Raw genomic sequence first — 20,556 nt, forward strand, 5'->3', positions numbered from 1 at the left:
CACACAAGAAAGCTTAGTTCAAACCTGTAAAGTGTGGGTGTATTTTCTAATGCTCAAGCCTCTCTTTGGTATGCACGTCTTACAAAAGCACTTATTATTGAACTGCTTCTGAATTGCCCTAGGTTACAATTAAGCTATCCTTTTCTCTACCCTCACCTCTCTGCAAAGTGCTTTGCTACTATATAGTGAAGACACTAGAAAATTAGAACCTAACAGGAGACTGTACTAACTCTGACCTTGCTTCTTATGTGTATTATACTCAAAATGAGTGAAAGCTAACACTACATAAATCCAGATTTTAAAGCTCCACATGTTTCTTCACACAAAACCAATACCCTTGCAATCCCAGAAATCCAACATTTGCATTCATAATGCAGATTTAAACTTAGATGGTGAAACATTCATTGCTGGTCTAAGAGGTTGTTGCTCTTCCCCCTCAAATCTAAAACATATTGGTTACCTATTTAGTCTCCGTTACAGCAGTGTCTGAGCAACCCCAGTCTTCTGTGCACTTTTCCTCAATATCCTTGCAAGAAGAGGACAGGCTAGAAGAGGGTGCCTGAGTCACAAAGAAACCCGCACAAAACTGAAGGCAGGACTTTTAAAGACCAAAGTGTTTCTCTAGCCACTAGACCATCCTTACCTGCCACAATAAAAATGAATGAGTTCACCACAATACCTCTTGTAAATAAAGCTTCAATGTACATCAGAGTAAGAACTGCATACTTCCAAGAAACAACGTTTTTGTCACCAATTCTTATGTTTAGTGTAATGGAGTGCTCCTCCTCCTACTGGAATTCTTAAAGGCTATCACAAATGAAGAAGAAAGTACCTAAAGACCCAGAACTTGCATTGATGGGGTTTTTTTTTGAGGAAGGATGACTGATTTTTTTTCAGAGGCATCTGTCTTGAAGCCTTTCATGAGTGAAATCCAAGGTCTGCACGAAATGCTGATCCTCAGAATAGGGTTAATAGGGCAGATTACAAAATGTGGAGGACCAACTGTGAAGTTCAACAGATAATTATGAGAGCAATTGCAAGAAGAATATTCTGAGGTGACAGGCCAGAATAAAGATAGCTACAAGAGCTAAATCTAAAAGCCACGTTCCTCACTTTTGAAACGAATTTTGCTAATTATCTTACTGTGGCTCTAACTATGTCTATCACACCTGTGACTGTTACAAGTGCAGGGCATTCTGAAGCATTAATAAACGGGTCTGGGCTTTTGAAGGGACCATTACATGAAAAGTAACAGTATTTAAGGATGTAACAAAGTGCTAGAATCTATCCTTGGCCATTTTTTGAGATTGCAGGAAGCAGCCTGGACAAAGAAGATAGTCCACAGCTCCTTTACAGGGCATTTTATTCCCAATCCAAGATATCCACAATTAACGGGACTACAAGGAATAAACTTGCATTACAATTAGCTGATATGCCATCCTGTCGTATTTTAATGTTGCTTTCCTAGAGTATGGGAAGCCTCATGGAAAAGAAAGCATCATTTCCCTGATAAACATGCACCTAAGATGATAGCAAGCAGACCAATTACTTTGAAGTACACCTGGAAGGATATTGCAAGTAAATTTAAAGTAAAAACAGTTGACATAGGCAGATCATTTGAAATATCAATCTAGAAAGCTCACTAAAAGCAAATGCTTACAGCTGGAAAATGCAATCAAAGTCTAAAGAGATTAGGCTAAGATGATGTAAAGTTAGAATATTACATGCAATAAGCTTGTTGCTGAAGGGCAGATTTGCTTCTATTATAGCCTTTACTGGAAAACAAAATGAAACGTATTTTAAATGTTATTTTAAGACAGGTTGATGATGTCAGACTGGAAGGAAACAACTGAGACGGGGAAGCTTACACTGCAGCCACTGCTAAAACTAAGCAGTGACCAATACAATGTTACAGTGATCATCCATTTAATTTTCATCATACTTAACTCCTTCCAACCTTTCTTGTTCTATGCTGGTGTCACCATCTTGGCTTCATGTTCAGTGTCTCCACCAACTCCTCTAAGCCTCAGAGCCTGTCCAGAGCAGAAAGCACAGCTTTTGGCAGCTGACAGTTTTGAGCTACCAGAATACACCCAGTCCAGCATCTGGCAGTCCTCATGACTATAAATAGAGATACCAACTTGAGGCACAGTAAGCTGTGGGTATCATCTCAGAGGCTCTGGTAGGTCTCTTCCAGGCACTGTGCAGTGACATACAAGAGCTGAGCATTAGGGGAGCCCAATATGCTCGCTGGATGGTACATGGCAGAGAATAATGCGTGTCAGTGCTCTTTCCCAGATATTTGTAGCTTTAGTTTGAGCGGCCTTTCTTTGAAATCCAAATCCTCTTGCTTCTCTCCCTTTCTTACTATCAGTGTGGACTTCCCCTGGGTGTCCAGAGCGATTAAGTCTCTCCTACTAATGACTCATGCCATTCCTTTGCATTTTGCCCTAGTTGGATGGTAGGAAATAAAAGGTGAGATGCTATGTGACAAATGTAAAACAGAGCACATGGGGATAATGAAACTAGTCAGCAACCACTGTCTGATTCAGATACACAGCAACCATTCAAACACTGATTGGTGACATTCCCCCTCTTATCAGCAGTACTAATAGAAAAATCCCATCTGTAACTAACTATCTTTTTTTGCAGGACTGCCTTAAATGAAAAATCCTAAGGCTACCTGGAACACATGATAAAAGAAGGGCACGGGATCTCAGAAATTACTCGGACTCTTCTTCTTCACTCCTAAATACCCAACTTTATCCCTTTTACGTAGGCACTTCTTTTCTCTAAAGTCGTCATAAGCTTTTCCAGTTAATATGACAACCTCCAGCAAGAACTTTCAACAGTACCCAATTAATTCACTAACCCAAGACTCAAAGGTTGTTGCTCCTGATTCACAACCTGTAACTCCAACTCTATTCTTTAGTCACTGTCCAATTGTCATTTCAAGACAAATTTCTTGTTCTTGTTTGAAAAATGAAAAGAAAAAAATTGATAATTGCCTATCTGCCCACAAACCTTGGCACAAGCTATTTATCTAGAGGGAAAGTGAAGCTGCTTCTCCACAAAGACAGTAAGATCAAAGTCCAAATCTTAAGTATCTCACAATCTAAACCAAATACAGGAAGAGATATACAACACATTGAAGGTTCAAGCTTTAAAGACTGTCTTTTTGTTATAAATATAACTTAATATAATACCTACAAAGTAACAGTTCATACAGTGGGTGGCAAGCATTTGGGCAGAAGTCAATTTTACCAAATAATAAACAGCCAGAAACTAAACACAAAATCAACCAAGTTTCTGGCACAAATGGTGGCTCAAAGACTGGCAGAGGAAACTTTCAGAGGACAGATTTGAGACAAATGTGGAAAAAGTACCATAAAGGACAAAAAGAAAAAAAGTTAATGCAAAAGCCATGTGGAAATCAGCATGGAAGAGTTTAAAGGCAGGAAAAAAAGTGAAGAGCTTGGAAGGGAATGCGTTTAAGAAAAGGAAATAGCTTTAAAATATTTATCTGCAGCCTACAGAACAAAGAAAGAAGAAAAGGACAAGAAAAATTAAATTGGATGGACTCAAGAGTTTTAGCATTTGAGTACTGTGCTGATGTTAGACATTGTGCTGAAGACTGTATTCTGAGGGGCCTCATAGGAAGATAAAACTTGGGCCTTGAAAGACTTAACAGCCACCAAACTCCAAACCTCTGAGTGAAAAGCAACTGTGATATCACAGATCACAAAGCCATAGCAGTTTGTTTAACTGAGCGAAAACAACATCTGCTCTATGATTTCACTACCACGGTGCACTTCTCTGCTGCTTTCCAAGGCATCTACACAATTCAATTGAGCTGATTCTTATTAGAGACTGCACTCACCAGCTCGAAAGAGACACAAGCGATACAAACTGGCAACGCTCATCTGGTTTTCACTCTGCTACTTGTAAAGAAAGCCATGAACTACCACAGTGCTTCTGCTAGCTGCAGCTTTATGGAGGTGGCATTAAACTATACCAATTTGCAGAACCCAGATCTGCAGGTACAGGGCACTATGAGCAAAACTGCATTGCCAATCTTCTTTCTAAATTTCTGTTACTAAATTGAAAAAAATAAAGAAAAATGTTTTGCTTCTCCAATTTTCCAGGCTGTTTACTCATGCACTGGTCATCATGTTGATAAGTTAGTTCTCTCCGCTTATATGGGTAATTTCTACAACTGTGAAAAGGACTTGGGGAAAAAAAAACCAAAGAAAAACCCGAAGGGAAAAAAAAAAAGATAAAGGCATCAGTTTTCACTCATGAGTAAAATATCACCTGGAGCAACTCTGAGTTTATATATTTTGTACTTTTTTTCCTCAAGTCTATAAGATTTAAAACCTGAAAAAAAAAATCTGTATCCCGTGGGAGGAATGCAGGGAATATCTGTAGAAATACACCCTGCAGCTTTCCTCCTGAGTGTAATAACCCACAGAGCAGGCTCCGCAGCTTGCCTGCTGCAGTCTGGGGCCAGCACTAGACCTGGCAGTCTCTGGCAGGAGGACAGCACTGGAAACTCCCTCCAAGAGCAATCAAGCCTATAATGAGAATCACACAAACATATCCTTTCTTACACAGCAAACCTTTTTATGTACTCGAGAGGAAAAACACACCCAATTTTCCATAGAAGAAATACGAATTCCACTCTGTGACAATAAAATCAATTCTTTGGGTCATTTTAGCTCCCTGTTGTAGTTGACCCATTTGATTTCAGAGAAAGCCAGATCTGCAGATCCTATTTCTCAAAGACATTTAAGTAATTTTTCAGGTATCCCTGGGTTTCCTCATTGTAAGGTCAAAACACCCATTAGAAGGGATCACAGTAGCATGCTTTCCAGTTGGGAAGCAGGTCTGTGCCTGAACGAACAAATGGTATTGACCAGGGAAGTTGAAGAAAACTGATGGACAAATGACAGATCTAATGCAGAAATACTCTGTCCCAAGATTGTCAGTGTCCAGACTATTTTTAATGTTCAACTATTCTACACAGCTGGACAGGACGACTCCTTTGATCTAACACTGCATCTGATTCCTAGATGCTGGATCTTGTCCAAATGAAAATCCTTATCCAACTGGAATTACCAATTACTAAAATTCCACCCTACAGGGTAGTAGCATCTTGAGCTTCCGCTGCAAATGATGAGCTCATTAAAGCACTGTGTAAATCAGAGAGCTTCCAAGAGTCATGTTTCATGACCATGAAGTTTACACCTTGAAATCCTACTAGTTGGAATTCATACAAAACATACTCTGGTCCTTTGCAATACACCCATGACTCACAGAACAGCAGATGTGAAGGAAGAAACTGAGGGAGAGTCACAGATAGAATAAGTTACGTACACTGTCCTGGCTTCACTCACCTCATGCTGTTAGGTAGAGGCAGATGTTCAGCTCACCCCCAACACCACGTTTTTTTCTAATTCTGCTTGTCTGCTTTCCTACCTAAAGAAGACCGAGCCTTGCCTTCTCCTCAAACCTAAAAGTCAAGTCTCAAACTGACATCCTGAACCTTGTCCAGCTGAACCAGCCCACACTCCTGTCCCCTTCTCCAGCTCTTCTGTTTAGAGAGGAGCATCAGGACAACGTTGCCTGGACTAGGCTGCAAGGGAAAATACCCTCTTGCTCACAAAGCCAGCTGGAGATCCCTTAAGAGACACACAATCTGCACACATCATTCCAGGGTCACTCCAAGGACACTGGATTCAGAAAACAAGTCCAAAGGAACCAAGGAATAATGCAAAAAAAACAAATAAAATAAAATAAAGCCCCAAGACACAGCTGGGAAACAGATACACTCCTGGACACTCATCTCAATTTTGAAATAAAGTTTGGAATTTCCCTCAGGAAAGCTCTGCAACGTGGAGGGCAGGTTGAGTCACCATTTGCTGGAAAGGCAAAGAACTGGAGTAGAACCTTGTAATGCTGGGGGGGGGGGCACAAAAGGTGCGTCTCCCCACCAGGACTGATAGAGAGGGCTACTTCTGCCTCCGAAACTCCAGACACACTGAAGTACATACTATGCCAGAGGTCGATGGACGTTAGTGTAAAGGAGATAATGATCCTACAGATCCTGACTGCACTGATCACTTTGAAAACGTCAGTTTTTCAGTCACTGATCACAGTGCATATGCAGCATATTTCTTCAAGGAAATTAATTTTTAAAAACAGAGAGAAAAATATAGCCTAGTCAGACACCTCAGGTTTTTGAGCTAGCACAAACCCCCCAAGTGTTTTACAGTTGCATTTTCAAGTGGACAAAAGGGTCTGTGCCTGAAGCCTTAAATCTAAACGGTGCGCAGCAAAATCACTGGGACTCTACCAGAAGCTTACCTCTGTGGGGATATTCAGATCAATTAATGGTAAAAGATCAACATTAAAGCAGTGCTGCTTTGGTTTTTTTGAGTTGTAACATGGTCTAGAAACTTCTCTCTTCCTGACAGCTTCCTTCCTTCTTTCAAGTGCTTCCACAATCACAGAATAACCAAGCACCTCTAATTCATGGAGCAGCTCAGCTCCTCTGCTAACGGACTGAAAAATGTCTGTAATTAATGAGACCAGTATAAAGAGCCCCACACCTAGAAAACTCAAAGTAATCAAAAGTAGCTTTTCCCTGATAACCACTTGTAAGTGGGTTCCCTTCTAGCATTATACATTTCATTTTTTTGATACTTATTATGAATTAAAAGAACTCTTCACATTTTCTTAACCCTTCATGATCCATGAACCTTTCTATGATCCTCTTTAGGCTTTTGAGGCAGTCAGAAAAACAGTCAAGTGTGTTAGGACTTGCATGCGTTGCAAGATAAAACGACCATATACTGCTGAGCTGTTGGGACTGGAGACAACTCCCAGAGTTCCTTTGAACATTTTTGCAGCAATTATTAAATCTTTCTTTTGTTTAAAAAACATCTTCCCCACTGATCTGTGGAAGGCTCCAGCAATTATGGAAAATGCATTACATAAATAGCAGTTTCACACACACACACAGAGACACAACAAACCCCAGACTAAAGACATTTTTGTCTTTCAATTATGACAACAGTCATTTTTATCTGTGAGTAAAGGCTCATTTAAAGGCATTTAAGAGTCAGCAGTGTCCTTTACCATAATTTATTTTACATTAATCTTCCTATTTCTAGCTACAAATATATATTCTGCAAATTCATATCACGCAGTTCATAAACCTGTCTGCCTTAGTTTGCACATAAGCAAAATTAAATTGTACAAATGCCACTGCTCTGTTACCATTTGGAGTGGCAGATGTCCAATTGCCAGCTGTACAAGTACTGAATATGAAGCACTAATTACAGAGTAATCAAATGCTTTGTTAAACCATATTTAAGAATTTTATTGTCACTTAATAACTACGCAAGTATTAGTAGATAAACACACATGTGGTCCATTACCACAGCATCCATCAAGTTTTAAGCATATCCATAATGTGATGGATAAATGAGAACTGTTGATTGGACCAATGTAGACTTTCCAAAAGCCTTTGACCCTGTCTTTCAACGAAAGCTCTTGGGAAAACAGAAAATTAAGCTGTCAGGAAATGAAAGGTAGAGATGCATCATGGATTAGAAAGTGGCAAAGAAACAAAAAAAAAAAAGGAAGAATTTTTTTTTTAAATATAAATCATTAATTGTGGCAAAATGCATCAAAACAGTGCACAAGATTATCTTCAGGCTTAAGTCAAGTATATACATTTACAACCTGGGAAGGGAAATAAATTAATGCAACAGTATTTGCCGCTGACTCAAAATCACTTAAAATCATTAAAGAAATGAAAAAGCATGACAGCAGAGACCATCCGACTGGCTTAGGAGTTTGTTTCTGCTACATTATTCTTTGAAGGAAGGAACCCCTCTTTCAACTTCTTTTTTGTCCGCAGCACAAAAAGCAAGCTAGAAGCGTTCATCTTAAAAAGCATCCCACAGCTGAGCACTGTTCTGTACACTCCACTTGACTTTATAGCCACCATCAATTAGCTTAATTTTCCCTTTACCTTTTCGTCTGTACTGCCCCCTAAGTTGAAGGAGCTCCCTCAAGGAGCCCGAAAAATTTAGAGAGGAAACCTGTGATGTGGCTTCCTGCAATTAGGTCATTAAAGTTACACATTCAAATCCCTTTCATTCTTAAAGTCTGTGAGGCTGTGACATTGTCTTCTCTTAAATCGCACTTTAGAACTCATCTGTGTCATGGTGTCTTTAAATGATTCAGCCACAGCCAGACAGTTGGGCTGATCACACCCAATTAATCCTGATGATTCTTCCTTCACCTGCCACTTTATTATTGAAAGAACAGACACAGCTCTTGAAGCTAGACAGAGTTGGCTTTATTTTATTTTTTTAACTCGCATGGATAGTACCTAGCCCAACAGACTCTGGCTGCTTTCCAAAGCCTCTGGCAAAAGAGGCAAAATACAGCAGGACGCCCAAAAGGAACAGGTGACAGCACATACGTGGCAGTCAAAAAAATCAATATTAATGACATTATTCTAACTTTAAGTAAATTTTGCAAGTTGTTAAGTTCTAAAGTAATGATCCCCATGCAAAACAGAGATCTGTACATCTTTGACAGCTGCCTTTTTTGAGCAAAGCTTGAAAGAAAAAAACAAACCCTCAGTATTTTTGTGTCACTGTTCACAATGTAGAGAATGCTTGGATGGCATTCTACATGTTAATGAGATATCTCACATCTAACACAGGTAACAGTCATCTCAATCATTTTTCTCCTGTCTGAAGAAAAAATAGGAAGGATTTAAAGAAGAGCAGCAAAAGCGGCTAGAAACGTGGGCAGATTCTCATGATCTGTTTGGTTGTTTTGTTGGGGTTTTTTTCCTAAATAAGGGTCCCATAAGGAAAGCACAGTTACAAATATTTGTTTATCAGATCTCTAATGAAAACAAAAAGCAATGGATTTAACTCTGGTAATTTAAAAAAAAAAATCTTTTCTTATATGCAGGTAGCAGAATGTACTGAGACAGGACCAGAAGCCAAGAAAGAAACGATTTCACCAATTCCATGAGAAGCCCGAAGCTATATTCCAGATGTTTGCTGCTGTAAATGCCAACATAAGGATATACTATCTCAAAAGCAGTCATGTTGTAGACGATGCATATTACTCATGGGCAATGATAGCTCAAGGCAAGTATTTCACATACCTGGAAACATCACTCAAGTTTGGTCCAACTGAAACACAGCACCGAGTTGATAACAACAACAAACTCACCCCCATGGTTCTCCTGACTGAGAATTATAAGCCCTCAAGTACCACACAGGGCTCCTTTGAATTTAAAGTATTTAAGTTGATACTACTCTCCACGTTTTCAACAAAGGAAATCTATGAAGATTAGTTATATCCACTCCTCATACTCTACAAGACAAACACTTCTTACAGGGATGGCAGTGAATGCAAGAAGGGTAAGGCACTTGTCATATAGACATTCACATCAAAACAGACTGAACACTACATGGGCTAAACTGGCCTGAAACATCAACCCTGCTAAAATAAGGAGTAAACTGCAACATTTAAGCACTTACTGTTAAAGAATAGCAGTTACATGTGACCTTGTTCTGTTTGTTTGGGTGGGAGAATGCTGCTGTTTTCCTTTATTATTGTTATTTTGGTTAAGTTGGTGTACAAAAGCTTGGGTAATTCAGCATACAAGCACTGGGAGCTGGAAAAGATTAGTTTTAAAAAAAAAAAAAAAAAAGCATCTCTACTACTTGCCCTCTAGCACACAGGAGTGAATCCAAAACTCCTGAGAAACCCTGAAGGAGGAATTACTACACCATACAATAGATTTGATCAGTGAGAGATACAAGAATCATTTTAGGGCTTAAAACAGCTAAGCTAACAAAATAATTCTTTTCAATTGGTCTTCCATTTCAATTGGTTTAATATTCTACAGAAGGATGTAGAGCAGTTAGTCATCCACCTCCACAAGGGAGGAAAACTGGCTAGGTGCAGACTCAGAAAGGCAAGAAAATGCATTTTTCATTATTAAAAAGATGAATCTTTGAATACAGGTCATTGTGTTTGGGATACATCAAGAGAATGCAAGTATGAAGTGCTACAAAAACACCTTACCTCCTCTTCACATCTCTGAATACATACAATTGATTAGGGGCCATCATTTACACTAACTCTTTAAAGAGTGAATGGCGAAGAACTGCTTCTGGAACACAATGTAGCAATTTGTACTAAAATTAGCATATTAAACCAAATTGCTAAATGGCACAAAGATGTAATTTGCACAACAAGCTTGCAGTTTGGCTCTTCAGCCTGCAACCTAAGGAAAATATATTTGATTTGGACCTGCCGGTATCCTTCAAGCTTCGGGCCTCCGATAATTTCTTATAAATTATTTGTACCAAACATTTAATTCAAAATTTTTAAATACCATCAGCTTAACTGAGTGGTACCAAGACAGTGAGAAGTCAGAAAGCTATTTTCACTCTTCTGTAAGGTAACACTTAAAATAATACAGGCTGTGCATGAGTTTTAAAAACAGTATCAGAGACATCAAAAATGACCACAGTGAGAACTCTTGGAACTCTCACAGGAGAGAGAGAGGTGAGAAAAATATTTTTGTACTTTCTGTTTTGTTTGCTCTCTGATTTGAATTTTTGATAGAGTAAGGAGGCCATAAAGGCACAGCTACTGACAGAAGACCACTGGGCAACACAGAGCCCGAACATACTCTCAGCTCTTCTGCTAAAGCAACTAGGTTTCAGGGTAACGTCTCTCTGATCTTCCAAAATAATTTTCTTCACATTAAGTATTTTAGAGAAAGTTGGGAAAGACCCTTTAGTTGTTTTATGAAAGATACATTGCCAACCAACTTCTGCTGGCTAAGATTTAAATGCAGTGACTTCGTAACATTAAAAAAAAAAAAAAAAAATTATTTCCTCTGACCCCAAAAGTGCAGTTACAGAATTATTGCTGAAGAAAATCTAAACCATCTTGACATCTCTACTGAAATTATCTACTGTTAAGGTAACCCTAAAATAAAGTGGGCTTATTTACTGTTTTGCTTTTTAAACTTGGACCATTTAAATGTTTTAATTTACAGCACAGCCCTTACACACATTTTTTTCAGCACAACTGACAGACCAACAAACTGTGGTCCCAAACACGAAAACCATAAAGGAGGGACCAGACCTTCTACAATAAGTCCCTTTTTCTTCAGAACACACACTTTTCCACCTCCTACCATTAATCTCATCCTCATCTTCCTTCTCCTGCATAATCTAGAAGCAGATAAAAAGTATCAGTTCAATCAGTTCACAAGGCCAACAATGCGGGGATTATTTCAAAAACTTATGTGCTAGTCAAATTTATTTTTACATGGATGAAGCAACAGAGCTTCCTCTTCCCTATGAGGATTATCTCACAAATTACTTTTTACCACAAGGAAAACACACTCTGCAAAAGTCTCATTCTATTTAAAAGTTTCTAAGTTTGTCCCATTTTAAGAGTATTTAATTTTGTTCCTTCTTCAGCTGGCCTGTCTCTTCTCAGCCATAAATCTACACACCAACTTCCTTCCCCCCCGCCGAGTTCCTATGCTGCCTATGCTACTGTTACTCAGATCCTGTACTCCTTCCCATTCCCACACTCTGAAACCTCTTTCACAACTATTCATTTTGGTCCTTCACCCATGTCAGTGTCTGTAACCAGGAGTCACAGCCTGGCATGGACACCCAGAACCCTCCATCTCCTGCATGCCAGGCTCTTCCAAGGTGCTGCTGAAGCATCCCAGCTATGCAAAAGGCCTCCTCAGATTGCCCACTCCAAGCACTTCAGGGTAGGCAAGCCTGTACTATTCTCCTGGAGTCTTAACACTCCAAAAGCAGCCGCCTATCTTATATGCATGAAAGCTTTTTGTAGGACAGGGTGTAACTACAACTACTACACCCTTTAAAGTCACTACCCAAGATACAAAAATATTTAATTTTTCAGCAAAACATCAGTGACAGAGGGCTTGATCCTTTACCTGCTGCCACAATATACTCCCTTCTCAAGCACCTGCTGGACGACCCTGTAGTCGAAGCACCTTTTTCCTTCCCTAAAATGCGCTTGAATATATCTAAGTTCCTGACTGCCTCTGAATAACAGAGTTTTGAGGTCAGAACAACAGCCTGCTCTCTTGCTGTTGCTCCGAGCTATCCTAAAAGACCACCACCTGCAACAGAGCAACCTAATGACAGCCAAGACCCACCAAAGACCAGCTGGGCGAAGGTCTCTCTCCAGGATCAATCTCTTCCGTACCCAGATACCTTCTCCCTCCCTGAACTGGTTTGGTTTGACCGGCCGCAGCTGGGCAGATGCTCCCACCTCCTCTCAAGGGGAGCAGACCTGCAGACCCCCGCAGCTTTACAGCACGGCACCCCAAGCACGATTTGAGTGAAAACTCCCCTCTTCGGCCACCCGCGCGGTGCCGCACGACCACCCCTGCTCCAGTGGCGAGCCCCCCGAGACCCACCTCACCCGGCCACCCCCTCGATGCCTCCCCAAACCCCCGGACACCCTCCTCCTGCCCGACCATCACTTCGGAAGCAGGCCAAAAGGGACAGAGGGGCAAAACCCCCGCTGGGGCATGGGGGAGAGAGGGGGCTACACCACCCCCTCGTTAAGACACGGATTTGAGGGGGAAGGGGACAGGAAAATAGCCATTTCCACCCGCCGGGGCTGGCTGAGGGGCAGGGGCCCCCGTTATCCCGCCATTTGCTCCCCTCAGGAAAGAGGGGGCCGCGGAGGAGGGGGGATTCCACTGCCGCGGGGCCTAGTCGGTGGAGTGAGGGCACGGAGGTCCGGGGAGGAAGGCGGAGGGTGGGGGGAGAAGGTGACTGAGGCGGCGGCGGGACGCGGCCCCCGGGGCAGGGGCCGGGGCGGCCACTCACAGAACTCGGCGATGTAGTAGGAGACGGCGTAGTTCTCCTCACACCACTCCAAGGTGGAGGTCGGCGGGCCCCAGTAACCCTCCCGGTCAGCTGCCGGAGCCATCGCGGCACCCGCTTTCAGGCCAAAGCGGAGCGAAAAGGGAAAGGGGAGGAGGAGGGAGAAGGGCGCCGGGCCCGGAGCGCAGCGGCAGCGGGCGGGAACCGGCGCTGGGCCCGCCCGGCCGGGGGAGGAACCGCGGTGAGAGGGGAAGGCGGGCAGGCCGCGGGTTGCCATGGCGACGGGTTGAGGCCTGCGGGCGCGGGAAGGCCGGGGCGGGCGGCGTCGCGTTGGTCTGAGGCGGCGGCGGGGGCGGGGAATCTTGGAGGGAAGAAAAGTGTTGAGGTGGAAAAGGCAGATTTAGGGAAAATCCGAGGGGAGAGGCCGGCTGGGAGTACGTTTGGCTCAGAGAGCCCGCGCGACGGCCCTGTGGAGAGGAGAGGAGAGGAGAGGAGGGAGCGCGCCCGCCATCGCGGCCTCGCTGCGGCCGCGCTCTCTCCTCACCCGGTTTTCGGGGAAAATAACGCTGCCGCGGGTCGGTTCGGTGGCACTGAGGTGGTTTCCCCCTCTCTCTGTTTTTCCTCGTAGGCTGCAGGGAGGGTTTGTAACGCGAGCGAGGCAGCGCGCAGGGTTCGTGTTTTTAAATGAAGAGGCAAGTGTTTCTCGTACTCGTGGGCTGGGAGGAGGAAGGAGGGTTTTTTATAGCACTGCCTACTACACGGGGGTTTTCTCTCATCCCATGCCTTATTTAGTTTCCTCGGTGCTTACTACGCGTACTATACTTACACCCGTAATATGCAAAGTGCTTTTCGAGCAGAGTTGGTATCCAAAGGCAAGTAGAGTCTAAAAAGGGAAAGACTTGAAACACATGGGAAAAGAATAAAGCGCACAAGTAAAGGCCTCATAATATCGTGGGTTTTATGTTTCAGAAAAAGGTCCGAAGACTGGAGGAGAAGCTTTAGGCAGACCTTGTGGGCTGTACACAGTGCTTATACCCTGCCGGTCAGCAGAATGTATTTATCTGCAGATGAACACACAAACTTCTTTTTCTACATCTTATTTCTCCTCGCCTCCCCTTCTGTAAGCTAAAAAACTCCAATCTAAACACAGACCTTTCCTAGTGTAAATGCTGATGTTTCATAATGTATACATCTATCATGAAGAATAACCTGCCTTCTGCAGTTCAGCTTGTATATGATTGCTTTCAGCATCAGGTAGAGATGTGTTTAACATTTTTCATAGTGATATAAAGCCTTCAAAGCAAAATTGATTTTAGTGATGGCAATGATAAAATACTTAGATTGTCAAAACATCATCAAAATCACTGTGCATTTTTTTGTGCAGACCTGTCTTTTTTTTTTTTTCAGACCTAGATTTTCCTCCCCAGATTTAGACTTTCAAGACTGAGGTCTGGAAGAGTACCAAACTGATTCAGAAGCACAAAACCGGTTGTAAACGATGAGGAGGATTCTAGCCTGCTTGATGCACTTTAGCTTTTTGGACTTTTGAAGGTTCTGTTTATATAGTAAGGAAGTTTGTAGGCTCTGATCTATCTTTTGTTATCATGGTTAGCCATTTTAAGATGAAAAGTTCTTAACAGAAAAATATTTCAAAGTTTGAAATTGCAGTAGTTCAGAAACTAAAGAAATAACTATTAAATATCCCATTGGCACACCAGGAGCACAGAATGGGAACAATATGAAAAAGCAAGCAATTTGGATACTATTCAATTACAGTTGGCTTTAAATAAATAATTAAAAATATTGATGCTTGTTTCTTTTCTCATCACATGCATGCTGGCCATGAGAAGATTTGTAACCGCAGCAGAAAGGGAAGTCAGAGATGAAACTGGCTTTAAAACTGGGCAAGATAAATTAATGAAAGATTGTATGGGGTAGATAACAACAACAATGTGGGTTGTTATCCATTCTGTTTTTTCTAGATAGAAAGACAAGCCAAAATGTATCACTAGCCCTTAATTTGAGTAATTGGGGAATTTTTGTTTATTATTTGACACGTTTCTGTAGTATTCTCCATCACAATATGCATTTACTTCTGACTTACGCTGTGGTTTGGTTCTCTGCTTTTGAACTCTGGCAAACCTTTCAGCCATTGCACTCAGAAGGATAGTATTGCAGAGGCAGCCACAAACCATTATTATACACGCTTTTTTTTTCCTAAAACTGTTTTGTAAAGGTAAATTCATCTTCCACAAAACCAACTTTGACCGTTTCAGCTGTTACAATAATACATATTAAAAGCAATACTCTTCCGCTGTAACCTTGACCTACGCTTTGTAGTGTACGTTACTGCAGTGGATATAATGTGACAGCCTGGAGTTATTTGCATCTAAATGCGGTCTGTCTGACTAGACAGCTAAACCTGCCTATGTCCAGGTGTTGGATTTTCTTTGTCTGGTCTGTACGACCTATGGAGGGAATGCCTTGTTTCTGAAATAACAAGTAGAGAAACAAACACAGAGCTCCTGAAATGTTTATTTTCAGTATTACTAAAAATGTACTTGACATGCCAATGGAATAATTTCCTGTGGCCTCAGGTTGCCTATGGCAAAGGATCCTCCTTCCATACAGTTTTATGTTGCCCTGAAACCTCACGGCTTAACTGGTCAGTTCAGTTAATTGCGTCATGTCGGTTTACACCACTAGAGGGTTATGTCCCGTACGTTTAGTATGTCGATCCAATAGTTTTTTGCTTGGGGAATGGGAAAGGGCTGCTGTTCAAAAATTGCACGTGTTCTGCTGTTTTTCTTTGTGATCTGTGAGATTCAGGGAGTGACACCCGAAGAAGAACATTTTTCTCTGTCCCTGCTCTATACAAACACTTTATCGTGGCTTGTACTGCTGGTTGTTTAATTTCTGCATAAAATGAGACCTAACAAACAGATTGATTAGAACTCATTATGGCTGCATATGTTGGAGAGGATTGTACATATTCCCTCTTACCAGTATATGCATGCGAAGGGATAGATAAATTGACACAAAATCCTGAATATGTTTTCATTACTTGGTTCTAATAATGTTAAAATAAGGGTACCAGTCGCATAAATAAAGCTGAATTTTGTGCTAAAAATCACCTGTTCCAATTTTACATTAATTATGGAGCTGTGTCTCTTCTAGGATCTTATTTTATTGGGTCATAGAGTATACAACATCTTAGGCATGGAATCCTGATCCAGGGTTCTCAGCTCTAAAATCTCACATCCTGTGATAATGTCGGTTTCCAAATACTGCAGCACAAAATGTCATTATTGGCGGCTTCCTGGTAATTGTCTAGTCCATACTGGTTACAGAAAAAGGTCATCAACACCTCTAGATCCTGCAAGCCTGATCCTGTGTAACATGTAATTTATCCCATTGATTTATATGCAGATAGCATGAGTAAGCTGCTAAAAGCAGGACTGGAAGAGGCTGAATCAGACTCTTTGTAAAATGCCTTGAGGTTTAAGGGCTCTTTATGAGCACTGTTGTTGGGCTGATGATAATTATGCCTGAAGAAATATCACAGAAATGTATTGGCACCTGAATGAGTGAAAAAGAGAAGTCGTTTCCTAACGTGAAGAAGGATCTGATCCAAGAAACTTCAGCAGACTTCAGCAGAACTGATTTCCTATTCATAGCTAGGTAAAGCAGAAACGTCTGCGCTGAAGTTAAATGGAGTCATGCGTTTGTAAAGCATCATCAAAGGGACTCAAGTCCTAAAGCCATATAAATATTCATAAACTCGCCAGTGTAATACGACTGTTCTTAGTCATATTTTCAAGGCTACTGTATGCATTTTGGCAACTGACTGTGGTAGTGAATGACAGCATCACAGATTTCAGCTCTGTGGATGCTGTGAGCATCCGGCACTGAAGGGCTCAGATATGAATCCCACAACCTGAATGGTGTTATGAAGGGTTGATGAAAACAGGGGCTGCTGAGTGCAGGTATCTAGGAAAGGAGGTGCGACCTGCTGAGGACAGGACATTCCCTCAAAGCAGATTTTGGGAAGGCATTTTTCTTCACCCTTTTCCTAGCACAAGCCTATCTGATTGGGTCTATTGAGATGTATCCCCAAACCTTTCAAATCAAAAGCTGAGGCAGGTGATACCATCCACAACAGGTCCCATTTTACCAAAATCAGAATGTTTGCTTTCTTGTAGCAGTTGATTAAGCTGAAGCTTATCTGCACCCAGTGGTTACTCCCCTGAAAGCAGACAGCATGCATAGGTGTCTCCAAGCACCTGCAGCTTTCAACTCATTGTATTAGCATGAAATAAAACTGATGTCAGTTTGCACTAATTTGCAGGGCTGAAATTGGTACAGGAGGAGATAAACCTGCTGTTCAGCCATTCCCAAGGGAGAACCAGTTGACACTGGGAAAAGGGTGGAAGGAGAGCTCAGCTTAGTAACTTTTCTAGTCATCTGAGCTTAATTCACCCTTACATGTGAATCAGAGCCCTTATGTAAACCAGTTTAAGCTGAAATACCAAATGAAAAATCTATCACGGGAGGGAGGCTTTCCAAAAGCACAAATGGCATGTGCCTCAATCTCATTGACTTTCAAAGGAATCTGGGAATCGGTCTGCCTTTGTGCTTTGGACTTCTTCTCCTGCTTCAAAAAAGCAAGAGCAAATGCCATCACAATTCAGTGTTTACACTTGTAAACAGCTTTCTCTTTAGGGAAGGTATAGCAAGCTGTCTTTTTCTGCCTGCTAATTTACATACATGGAGCTCAATATGAAGAGACTTCCCTGAATTTTGTAACAATACTTAAGTGTGTTTATCTCAATTTGGATCCTGCTTTAAAGGCTCTGTTCACTTCCTTAAATGCTGGCATCTTTTGTCATTTGAGATTCTTTCAGACCAGCAGCTGAAGGCCAGGCAGGATGCCCTGGGGTCACTGGATCTTCCCTAGATCCAGAGTCATACCCCATATGGTTCTCATCTGCTTTGTGTCCAAGAGCACTAAATCTCTGGTTTAGCAACTGAATTGAGCTTAGGTGTCTTGGCTTTTTTTGGCTGGATGAAGTTGGGTGTGGTCATGAATCCCAACTGCTTACTCTCTTCTGGAAAGCACTCCACTCTGCTTTGAGGTCAACGAAGCTCCTGTTATGTTTTCTGTACTCACAGCATCCATGGAAGGTACATACCTAATTAACTCTTGGTCTTGCTTTGACCTCAGTTAACTGGAATTGAGGCATTTATGGGAAGCAGCCTTACTTCAGGATATTATACCACTCATTGGAGTCACCTGTCCTTAGGACAAATTATAAGCTCCCTATATGAAATCTGGGAGGAGAGATATACCGGAGGACATGAGCCGTAAAGCATTGGCTCTCTCCAGCACTTGAACAGGCAGCACCGAATCCATTTGGGACTCAAAAAATGGCAGTAGCCCTTTTCACGTGGTGAGAACAGGAGCAGTGCTGCTCTCTTTTTGTTCCTGTCCTAGCTCCCTCCCCATGAATAGAGCTGAGAAAGGGTTTGGAGGAGAACACATCGCTGGTTCTCTCTTACAACCAGCTCCTTTTGGGGAAGAGAAAGGAGGGCACTTGCAGCTTGCAGTTAAAATAAGAATCTATGCTTAGTATCATGATATTGCTGTGGCACAGAGGAAACAGTTGTTGTATAACAAACATATTTTCAACCCTGCAGGAGATATTTTGAAGTCTCCATGCAGGAAGGGAAGTCCCAACGATATGAAGGTGGCTTAAGGCAAATTTTGAAGGCAAAATGTTGTCAAGAAGCAAGAAACTGGCTGGAAGACAGGCTAATCTAAAGTCTGTGAGGGATAAGGGCTGAAGCTTTTTTATCCCCAAACCCTGGTGGGAATGGATTTAGAGGAACGAGCTATTGCCAGTGTCTCGCCCTTTTCTTACAACTTTCAGTTTAGGGAAGAAAGCATCCACAAACCATTCGTTCACTGTATCTTGTATAATGAATCAATTAGTGTCTGAACCTGGAAGGCGATATATCCCACCCTGTGCTCTATAAAACCCTTGCCCATCCAATTGTGACCTGCTTGGCACTTGGTCTCATGGATAGGGAAAGCAATTTCCTTGTATTGCTGCCCTTGGAAACCTCTGCAACAAAAGGGGAAAACCACTAGGAGCAAGCAAAAAGTCTCAGTGGTAAGCAGATACAGATACATTAAAATGTCAAATGTTAAAAGAACTTTTAAAAAATTGAACACTTGGAATATCTTCAGCTGCACTGCACTATCTGATTCACTGTAGGGAAGGCAGCTGCTATTTTCTTCCTTGATCTCTGGGAAAATGGTGTATTTACCCCAAACATATGCAAATTTTTCTACCTAGCCTGGAAATGAAGCACGTTCTGCTCATGTAAAGAAATGATTGTTATATTTCTCTCATTTACTGCAGGAAGGAGGAAGAGAGGAAAGAGATCAAGTCATTATTTACTTGGCAAAAATCCTTTGTTACTTTTCTGGATATCATTTAATTACCAGTGAGCTAATCAACTTACACCTCAGCCAAACTCCTTTCCTTTAACAATCATTAATAAAGGAGACTGCTCAGACAGTTCAAATTGACTTTATTAGCATAGCTTGGGTATTTCAGACCTATGAACTAAAAAGGGGATAAAAGGAAACACAAGGAAATACAGTAATACATTTCCACTTGCAACATTCTTCTGGGGTGACTTGTGTCCCATGGTCATTGCCACAGTAAATGTTTGATGGTCAGCCTCAGTAGGAGAGCTCATTACGAGACAGGGAAAGAAAGAAGTTTTCTGGAGTTTTTGTACCCCTCACCCTACTTTCTTGTTGGCATCAGCTCCCGAGAAGTGAGTCACTTCAGCTTGTATTGCAGAAAGCCATTGCTTTAACCATCTGGCCCTCACGCTTCTTGTATTTATATGAGAGAGAGAGTTGGCTTCTGGGCATGGTAGTGCCCATGCGTTTGACACAGCAAACTTCATACATCTGTCATACCAAAACTATAGGTGAGAGTTGGTCCATCATGACACACTTTTCTGAAAAGTTTCGTTCGGAAGTGTGATGTAATTATTTAATTATAATGTGAACTACCTAATTACAACATATGAAGCTACATCATGTGCATGAATCATATTCTGAATTCTGTCTGTGTTAAGGCATTATGGCTGCAATGGTAAGTCAATGTGATATAATACTGAATTACTGTCTCGGGCAACTTCTCTCTGTACCAAGTGCTGAGCATGGCAGCTGTGGACAGTCTGAATCACTCAATGGTTTTCTGAGTTCAAATGCCACCACAGGAGTGACCTAAAAGTTAGGCAATGCTAATATATGGTTTAAACTTGACCCAATATGCTTAGCAGAAACCCTAGAGCACCCTCTGTGAATGCTGTGTGATTTCTGTGATCCATATTAAAAGCTTTGTAGCTTTCTGGTAGAACCTGGAGTGTGACTGTCTCGGGAGAGGGATACAGTGACTGCCTTGTAGGCTGGACTTCAAAAACCAAGTCTAGGTTCATCACCTGTAAAATAAGAAAAGGGCCCATAGAACAAGCACTTCTGGTCCCAGGGCTGGCTTTTCTCTAGGGCCATTGCTGAACAAGGCTGGGGACC

At 41.7% G+C, this 20,556-nt stretch overlaps 1 protein-coding gene and 1 long non-coding RNA gene across 3 annotated transcripts in view; one reads left to right on the forward strand and one right to left on the reverse strand.

The window, feature by feature from the left end:
* ACER3 (alkaline ceramidase 3) overlaps positions 1-13,130 on the reverse strand; it is a 60,400-nt gene extending 47,270 nt beyond the window's left edge. The window contains exon 1 of one of the 2 annotated variants that reach the window (XM_030042800.1): positions 12,945-13,130. In XM_030042800.1, coding sequence (XP_029898660.1) covers positions 12,945-13,047 — 103 coding nt within the window. In that variant the 5' untranslated portion in view covers positions 13,048-13,130. The remainder of the gene's footprint in view (positions 1-12,944) is intronic. The other variant, XM_030042801.2, reaches the window with a different exon arrangement.
* A 167-nt stretch (positions 13,131-13,297) lies between these two features.
* On the forward strand, positions 13,298-14,746 carry LOC115353375. Its single transcript, XR_003927576.2, has 2 exons — positions 13,298-14,061; positions 14,349-14,746. It is a non-coding gene; the product is annotated as an uncharacterized LOC115353375 (long non-coding RNA).
* The last annotated feature ends 5,810 nt before the right edge of the window (positions 14,747-20,556 follow it).

The sequence above is a fragment of the Aquila chrysaetos genome, chromosome 19, assembly GCF_900496995.4.
Source record: "Aquila chrysaetos chrysaetos chromosome 19, bAquChr1.4, whole genome shotgun sequence".
NCBI classification, from domain to species: domain Eukaryota; kingdom Metazoa; phylum Chordata; class Aves; order Accipitriformes; family Accipitridae; genus Aquila; species Aquila chrysaetos.